General features: G+C 40.5%; 1 protein-coding gene and 1 long non-coding RNA gene across 2 annotated transcripts; one reads left to right on the top strand and one right to left on the bottom strand.

The window, feature by feature from the left end:
* Nucleotides 1-2,091: 2,091 nt before the first annotated feature.
* Nucleotides 2,092-4,064, bottom strand: LOC105426045 (uncharacterized). The gene is made up of 3 exons (XR_967706.3): nt 3,285-4,064; nt 2,656-2,780; nt 2,092-2,434 (listed from the first exon to the last, which is right to left on the bottom strand). It is a non-coding gene; the product is annotated as an uncharacterized LOC105426045 (long non-coding RNA).
* A 491-nt stretch (nt 4,065-4,555) lies between these two features.
* Nucleotides 4,556-8,554, top strand: LOC148938070 (uncharacterized). Its single transcript, XM_089085123.1, has one exon. It carries the CDS (start codon nt 4,967-4,969, stop codon nt 8,552-8,554), a length of 3,588 nt encoding a protein of 1,195 aa, XP_088941249.1. The 5' UTR covers nt 4,556-4,966.
* Nucleotides 8,555-9,995: the final 1,441 nt, after the last annotated feature.

Below are 9,995 nucleotides of genomic sequence, written 5' to 3'. Positions count from 1 at the left end.
CAAAAAGACCATGCTCTGTGTCTGGTGGGACCAGAGCGGTATTTTGTATTATGAACTCTTGAAGTCCGGCGAAACCGTTAATACACAACGCTATCGCCAACAAATGATTAATTTAAACCACGCATTAATCGAAAGACGATCGGAATGGGCCAGAAGACATAGCAAAGTGATTTTGTTACACGACAATGCGCCGTCTCACACAGCAAAACCAGTGAAAGACACCTTGAAATCGCTTGGATGGGACATCCTTCCGCACCCGTCGTACTTCCCAGACCTGACGCCATCTGACTATCACTTCTTCGCATCAATGGGGCACGCGCTCGCAGAGCAGCACTTCAGCAATTTCGAGGAAGTTGGAAAATGGCTCGACGAATGGTTTGCCGCAAAAGACAAGCAATTTTTCTGGCATGGTATTCATAAATTACCTGAAAGATGGGCGAAATGTGTAGAAGCCGATGGCCAATATTTTGAATAAAAAAAAATTAATTTCCCTTGAAAATTACGTGTCTTTTTTTACTAAAAAACCGGGAAAAACTTATGCATACACCTGGTATTTAGATATGTTTAAGGAACATTATATTTATTATTATAATTTAAATATTTTTAAAGTATAATTTATGAAGTATTTTGTGTATTATGTCAAATATTGTTGTTTATAGTTAGTAAGGAAAGTGGTTAGGATAATCGAATACATGTGTTATTAAATGTTAATATTTATAATTATTGAAGAAGACGGTTAAAATAATATTACATCTATGTAACATAATAGTAGTGGGGCGCGCCATGTTAGGCGGAACGGCAGAAGAGCCAATGGCCGTTCTTGATCGCTGGCGATGAATTATACTAAGGTGATATTACATGCGTGGAAGGGGAAAAAATATAAATGGCGGCTCTCCGGACGTTACAATATATATGCCTTGATTATAATTACTTCGAGAGTGCAAGCACAATTCATTAACGCTCTTATCTGATAAAGAACTTAAGGCTTTAATTCCCAATATTCAATTACAAGTCCTTTCTAGAAGAAGTTTTATAAAAATGCGCAGACCTCGATCATTTAGCTTATTTAGTCTTTTCAGTTGTTCGGAGTTATTCCCAGAATATGTAGTACGCAATTAAATGCTCGTAGCCAATTATTGTAGTTGCACAATATTAATATACCGGCAAGTAAAAAGAGTATAATAATCATTCACTAGTTCTAATTTTTTTTATATCTAATAAAGATGTACGTATTTTAGCTCATATGCTGGCATTCCTATTCTTAGAGTAACTCTAACTATTAATAATAATAAATATAATAAGTTTTATCTTATAAATGTCATCAACACGAACTATTGTGCAGATGTAGTGATAATTATACAAATATTTTCTCTAATGTAACAATTTAATATATCCCCATCTAAGAGGAACTAAATTATTCATATGTTGTCATCTTATTATCTAATCGAGGAAAAAACCTTTCCAGGTATCACCTCATGATCTACATATGATTATGTTAATCATTTCGATCCCGCCTACCGTGTAAAATTTATATAAGCATCCCTCGCATCCATCTACTCACAGTGATAACAAAATCCACAAACAAGGCGCGCGATTCTTTCATATAGAGACATTCGCCAGACGCGGACATTAAAGTCGATTCTCACGTAAGTCAGAATATAATACATAAGTTAGACAACGGTTCGCCACGCAACGACCAACGCCACAATAAATTAATGACAATGCGTTACACAATCGCTACCCAACTCAACCCCATGGACCCCACCGGCCGTCAAACGCAAGATATTCACACATCCAAGGATGCCGCCCCGCCAGAGTTCTGTCAAAGATGTGAGAATAAACTCCGCACATTATATGTGCAAAAGCGCGGAAGAGACTATTGCAACACAACGCAGGTATCAGTGCGTAATTACACTATTCTCCTAAACTCGGGAAAGGTCTCCTAATTGGCATCAAAATCCAGTATCACTACTCTATTACATCAAGATATAAATCGATGGTCTTATAAACTCCGTAAATAATTTAAGTTTCAGTTCCTAGCCAAGGTCCTTCACTATTCGATTACCACATAGTTATAAGTTCACTCTCAAAACTTGGAGGCAGTCACCGAACCGCAGAATCGGATGAGAAGAGCCCCTTTCATGCGAGAAAATTCCAACCATGGAGCAATTCATTCACACATCCAAATCGCTCCTCTTTTTCTCATTTTTTGATATATATCAATCTGTTCCTTTCATGTACTAGGAGTACCGTATCTCCGCATCAAGGGAGACAAGACACCAGCACATATCAGTTAACGATCTCGAGTACAGAGGCGTCCACTTCCAGTGCCGCGCAGCAATCCAACATTATCTCAATAAAAGAGACATACTCCATAAAGGAAGAATATCATCGCACAATGGGCATCAAATGTTATCAAGTAAACGAATATAACCTACAAATACACACAAATAAGTACATATAAATACACATATATATGTAACTTATGATAGTGACTTATGACAGACTTATCTATTCATAATATATATTCTTAATTTCTGATTCCTACAATAAAATATAGAGAAGTATAAAGAAAAATATACAGACGGATAAATAAATAAACTAATATTCAAGAATATATGTATGCATATGTTGCACACACAACAGGTTACTCACAAGATACTGAATTACCGTGCATATAACCTATGCCACATTGCCCATCAACGCGCTTACAGGACAGTCAACACACCTCTGATTGGTGGCTCCCTTGCTAAGTGTCAAATGTGTATTCCCTCTCAGGTCTACAATCAGATTGCAAAATGTAAATCTTTATTGTTAATTTTATTACGTAATGAGCAAAAATATAAATTTTTGTAAAAATTTAAGATATAATAATACGTTACAATCAACCGGTTTCTTTAATATAATTTTCCATAAGTTTTATTTGTGATAATTAATATGAGTAAACAGAATATGAACACAGCACGTGAAACTATACAAATGAAACAGTTTAAGTGTAAAAGAGAAGACGTAGCAACTTGTCACAGACGTATCGAAAATTATTTCGTAGATCGAATAGTGATAAAGAGTATGAAATAAAGAAATAGAATGCATTATGTATATTTTTTAAATAATAAATGTCTTAGGACTATATGGCTTAATTATCTCTATAGTTACGTCTTTCCAATGACAAATCTTTACATATTTTGCACAATTCATTAACACAGATTGAGACACCACAATAAATTTAGTTTAGTACTCTGACGCTAACCATTACACAAATCAATATAACATACTCGTCTCACCTGTTCTGTACTATCTGTCTATAAATCATTATACGTTTGTTTCCAAAAGGCACTCTGAAATCCATCTGTCATTCCTCCAATATCATGTAATTCATCCACATGGTATCTGGATTTGTAGGCCAAGTTGTTGTGGCGAAAGCATCAAAAGGCCAGAGATAATATTTCTAGCAACCATCCAATCTCACTGTCACACAGTGAGAGGAGGAAGCCGAAAACACCCCGGAAATCAACACTCACTACACTCGTTTGACTGAGTGTGCAGTATCACTATATGACGCAAGTCCAGTTCAGTGGTTACTATATTAGTTATTACATGGAAGGATAAGACGTAGACATAAGCACTCAAATTATTTCACATTTATGATATTATATACTTTATCCTAGGATTTTAGTAACATAACCATTGTTGTAAATTAATATATTTCTTAAAGTGAATTATAATCGCATGTACCAAAATGTATATATACATGCCTCTATTATAAAGTATCATCGTTAGTCATTTGGAGTAAATATCGATAAGACAAGGTACTTATGGTAGATGTTAAATAAATTAATAAGATAGTACTGATAATCATAGTAATTTATCCTATATGTTGTATATGTGACCAGACAAGGAGAGCAGGCTAGTACGTAACTGAGATACACAAAATAAAATAAACGAAAGACAAGGAGAGTGGAGTAGGTATAGGTGTTAGTTATCTGTAGATCACGTGGCACTTGTTCGTTTGAGAATCTTCGTTGCCGTTTGGCCATATATCGTTCACACACTGTACAAGTCGACCATCTTAACCTGCCACAACCGTAACTGCCGTGATGTAATATATGCAACTTTTAATAATGATAATAGGAGTAAAAGAGAATTACTCTTAGAGACTTAATTATTACTCCGTGAACCAATTATCGGCTACTAAGCACTCACTCATCCTAAAGCAACTCAATAAGTCGTAATAGTGTTGTCGCGAGCGCCGAGAATGCAATCGCGCCCACCGCTGACAAAGCGGATTGCGGCAAGCGATATTTTATCCGATGAATTATTATTTTACCAAGCGACAGCGAATTGTGCTAATCGCGCAAATATGGTGTTCGACATGAAGCAACTGTTAACCGGGTTGCGCGGCCCTTACGCGGAAAACCGCCGCGCGACCCAGAAATATACCGCGAACGCTGACGAGCATGTTGATGATACGGCAAGGGCCGGCCGCCCGGAACAGAATAAAAACGGGAGACCGATATGAGGAGAGGACTCGTCGAGATCCGCGTGCCGTCACGTCTGTCGCGGTTTGAATTAGAAAAGACAACCTGTATTGAGTTTTAATAAAATTTATTGATATAAACAAGAAGTGGTGAAGTGCTTCCTCCCCGCCGACTCCTGGACCGATCCTTCGAAACGACCCGCACAACATATCTGGTGGCAGCGGTGGGATCGTTTCGCAGCTATACCCAGTCATCTGGAAGGAACAAACGATCGGAATTCAAGGAAAAGGCCGGAAAAGAAGTCGACATCCCCGCAGTAAGAGAGAGTCACGGTAGAGCCACAACGCAGAGCATATCAGTGACACCGGAGAAGCCACGACCTACCGCGACAGCCAGCGCCGCGTCACAAACATGCGAATTGCGAGCGTAATGTAAGTCATAGAAAAATAAGCCAAGCGCATTAGATAGCGAGAAAAGCGTGTAGGTAGATGTCGAACGAGGGAGTTAACCAAACTCCTGCCCAAAGAAACACGTCGTGGCTACATAGTGCGTCAGCCAGCCGAGCGCTCAGCCCGAGCCCTCCGAGCCTTGAGCAGACGGAAAATTCACGCGATCCGCGCGATAACGTACGCCGCGATTTAAGTAATTATTATTCTGACGATAGTCTGACGAGTCAACCGGAATTACATCCGAACATTGTAATTGAACGCGTGTTTTCGCTTAGTGACATAGATAATAGCCTACTACCGAGTAGTGAGAGACGCGACGACGCTCTATTGCAACCAACAGACGCAAGATCTGACCATAGCGACGGCACAAACGCAAGTAATCCTAGCCGCGGAGAATTCTCATTGACATCTTACGATAGTAGCGTGTTCGATCCAACCGAATTTTACACCGCTTCACGAAACATAAATCCAGCGGAAATGGCAAATCAACCCTCGGGCACATCGTTAAAATCGATCGCGGAAGAACAACAAGTAGTAAACAAAGAATTGGACGACGAAGTAAAAAGGATGAGAGCCACTTTAAGCCAGGCGCACTGGAAACCTGACCCGGCGGAATCTTCGCACGACGCGCGAGATGCAATGTTGGTCGAATTGATAGAAGGCATGCGAGCACTACAGGGCCGCATAAGCCAACTAGAAGTCGTTAATTACGATCGGAGTGCAGAAAATGACGAACCGATAGAAATGACATACGGGCGTACACGAGACGATGTCCGAAATTCGCGAGATCCCGCACATACGTTTATGAAATTGAAAGAAGCCCGCGATATGATTCCGGAAATGGACGGATCGTCGCGGAACCAAGTTCAAAAATTTTTAAATGCAAGCACGTACGCGATGAGCGAAATAAATCCTGCCGACGAAAAATCATTATTAAAAGCGATCCTGTGCACGAAACTAACAGGGAAAGCCATGCACGATTTCCAAACGAGGGATATACGCACGTTCATGCAACTGAAGCGCGAGATCGAAATGTGCTATTTGGCAAAGCGTAGCACTACGCACATTCAGCGAGAGTTTAATATAACCCGTCAAAAACCCGGGGAAAGCGCGCGAGAATACGGACTCCGCGTTGACAAACTAGCCATGGAACTCTATCAATCTATGGTAGAAGGACGCGAGCACACCGCGGAACAACGAAAGGCAATCCTAGATACGATACAAGAATTAGCCCTAAAAAATTTCCAACTAGGATTACGCGACGAGATACAAACAATAGTACGATCCAGGAACTATACGAATTTAACAGCCGCGATGCTAGGCGCGACAGCCGAAGAAAAATTAAAAGGTAGCCAACCTATAAAAATGTATAATAACGAGAAAGCTAGAAGCAACCAAGAACCGTATAGAAACCGCAATCAAAAACTGGAGTGCCACAAATGCGGTAGGCTAGGACATTTGGCGCGCGACTGTCGTTCAAGCCGATACATAAATAAATATCCGCTACCGCGAGCCGAACGACCGACGAACGTAAATAATATTGAGAAATACTGCTCGTACTGCAAAAAGGCAGGTCATAAGCGCGACGAATGTTGGTCACTGAACGGCCGCCCGAGAAAGGGGCAACCGAGACGTACGAGACAAGATAATGAAAAAGAGCGACAAATAAATACCGCTGTAATAAAGAAAAAGAATAAGCAGCAAAGGGAGAGCGATGACTTATCGTTCACAAGCAGTGGCGACGACGAAGAAGAAGAGAAACCGAGAACAAAGATAACGCGAACCGTACGCGAGCATCAAGTGACACAGGTGAATACGCCTCACACAAACGCCACGTTAGACTTGATTACCCTGCCGATGCGAGAGACAAAAAGGGGAAAAACAAGTTTCCTCCTCGATACAGGCGCCACTTTGACATTGATAAAAGTGGGAAATCTAAAGGGAAACACACTAATGCGCGAAGAACGTTTAGCCCTAACCGGAGTTACGGGCCACAAGATACACACACTCGGAAAGATAAGAGCAACGATAATGCTAGGAGACCGAGAGATACGGCACACTATGTACGTGGTAAGAGATGACTTTCCAATAAATTATGAAGGGATACTGGGACTAGACTTTTTGAATAAACAACAAGCGAAATGCGATCATGGGAAAAAACAAGTCCGTATTGGCAACACAACTTTCAAACTCTATCCGTACAAGAAAACCATGCTAACGCCTCGCAGTGAAACCATAATTCAGGCAATAACCGATAGGAATAGCATTGGAATAGTAAATGCAGTCGAAACCAAACCCGGAATCTTCATAGGAAATTGTTTGGTCATACCGGAAGAAAACGTATGTCCAATAAGTGTGATAAACACCACAGGAGAATCAGTGGAGATAACAACGCCGCTAGTCACGGTGGACGAGATAAGGACAAAAGACGCCGCACACATGTATACCATGGAGGTGTCAAGTAACAAAACAAGCGACGAGCCCATTCAAGCTCGTAAAGAAAAACTGCACAGACAAATGCGAACCGAGCATTTAAATAATGAGGAAAAGAAAACCTTGCACCAGATTTGCGAAGATTTCTGTGATATCTTCCACCTAGAAAACGATCGCCTATCGTACACTAATGCAGTAGCACATGAAATAAATACGCGAGCAGATAGCGCACCGGTGAATGTCCGACCATACAGATTACCAGAGAAGCACAAGGCAGAAGTAAATAAACAGATAGCGAAAATGCTGGACGACGAGATAATCCGTCCCAGCACGAGTCAGTGGAACGCACCCTTAGTAGTGGTACCAAAGAAAATAGACGCATCTGGAGAGCGAAAATTACGAATAGTTGTGGACTTTCGGAAATTAAATGATTTAACAATCGGCGATTCTTTCCCGCTCCCGAATATCACTGACATACTAGATCAACTAGGAAACGCGAAATATTTTACAACATTGGATTTAGCATCGGGATACCATCAAATCCCCATGCATGAGGAACACAAACAAAAAACAGCATTCTCCACACCTTACGGGCACTACGAATTTAATAGAATGCCTTTTGGACTAAAAAATGCGCCTGCAACATTCCAGAGACTTATGAATTCCGTATTAACCGGATTACAAGGCCTCAAATGCCTAGTCTATCTAGATGATATCGTAATATATGGACCAAATTTGAAAGAGCATAACAAAAGACTAATTGAAGTGTTCAAAAAACTGAGAAACTACAATCTGAAACTACAACCGAATAAATGTGAATTCCTAAGAAAGGAAGTGACATACTTAGGACACATTATCTCCGAAAACGGTATAATACCAGATCCTGCGAAAATAACGGCCGTAGCAAACTTTCCAATACCAAAACGGGTAAAAGATGTGCAATCCTTCATAGGATTAGCTGGATATTATAGAAGATTCATTGAGAATTTTTCAAAGATAGCAAAACCCCTGACAAAACTAACAAAAAAGAATGAGAAGTTCGTTTGGACAGCGGAACAACAGAACGCATTCGAAACATTAAAAGAAAAATTAACGACCACATCAGTTCTAGCTTATCCGGACTTCACTAAACAATTTATAGTAACGACAGATCCGGATATGCCATCGGAGCAGTATTGTCGCAAGGGCCAGTAGGCCAAGATCGACCAATTGCATACGCAAGCAGAATTCTAAATAAAGCGGAACAAAACTACAATACAACGGAGAAAGAATTGCTAGCCATAGTATGGGCCGTCAAACATTTTCGACCATACCTCTATGGAACAAAATTTCAAATAATTACAGATCACAAGCCATTGATCTGGCTATTTAGTATAACAGATCCTGGTTCACGATTAATCAGATGGAGGCTCAAATTAGAAGAGTACGACTATGAGGTGATACACAAGGCAGGTAAAGGCAATACAAATGCTGACGCGCTCAGCAGAAACCCGATCGCGCCTGACACACAGATAAACAGCATCGAGCGCGACAAGGAAGAACGCGAATATAACAAAGAAGACAAGGAGCAAATAATGTACGAATATCATAATGCCCCCCTCGGCGGACATCAAGGCGTAACACGTACCGTAAATCGAATACGACTAATGCACAATTGGCACGGACTAATACGAGATGTGGAAGAATACATCGCCAAATGTGAATACTGCCAGAAAAACAAACTAAGCAAGAAAACCAAAATGTCTCTAGTACTGACCGACACGGCAGAAAGACCGTTTCAAAAATGCGCCCTGGACATCGTAGGACCACTCACGGTCACCAGGAAAGGAAATAAATACTAACATTTCAAGACGACTTAACAAAATTTAGTAAGGCAATACCGATATCAGATCAGGAAGCAAACACGATTGCCAAAGAGTTCACCACAAAAATAATATGCGAATTCGGAATACCGGAGACAGTACTGACAGATCAAGGAACGAATTTCGTCAGTGAAATGTTCAAGGATGTATGCACCCTCTTAAAAATAACGAAAATTCAAACAACCGCGTACCATCCTGAAAGCAACGGAGCCCTGGAGAGATCGCACAGGACTCTGATTGAATACTTAAGGCATTATATAAATGAGGATCAAACCAACTGGGATGAATGGATCCCATACGCGATGTTCACGTACAACACAACACCGCATACAGCAACGGGCTATACACCTTTCGAATTGATGTACGGGCACCAAGCAACATTACCTACAGCCCTGGCAGCGCCGCCGAAACCATATTACACATACGATAACTACGCGCAAGAATTAAGAGAACGACTCAGAGCCACACAGAAAGTAGCAAAAGAACATATTCGCGAAGCAAAACAAAAGGCAAAAAACTATACAGATAAAAATACGAATACTAAAATTTTCAAAGTAGGAGATAAGGTCCTCCTGCATGACGAAGCAGTGCGCAGAGGACGATCGAAGAAATTGGAAGCACCATGGATAGGTCCATATCAGATAATCGAGAAAACCTCTGATGTCAATTACAGGATTAAACAGAAACGAAAAATTACAACGGTGCACGCGAACCGACTCAAATTATTCATCGAAGATTAGCAAACAATGTATACGAATAATTACCCGCAACAA

Source organism: Pogonomyrmex barbatus, unplaced genomic scaffold, assembly GCF_055798465.1.
Source record: "Pogonomyrmex barbatus isolate J1 unplaced genomic scaffold, ASM5579846v1 scaffold1, whole genome shotgun sequence".
NCBI classification, from domain to species: domain Eukaryota; kingdom Metazoa; phylum Arthropoda; class Insecta; order Hymenoptera; family Formicidae; genus Pogonomyrmex; species Pogonomyrmex barbatus.
Note: the sequence above shows the minus strand (reverse complement) of the source record. Positions and strands in the feature narration are given on the sequence as shown.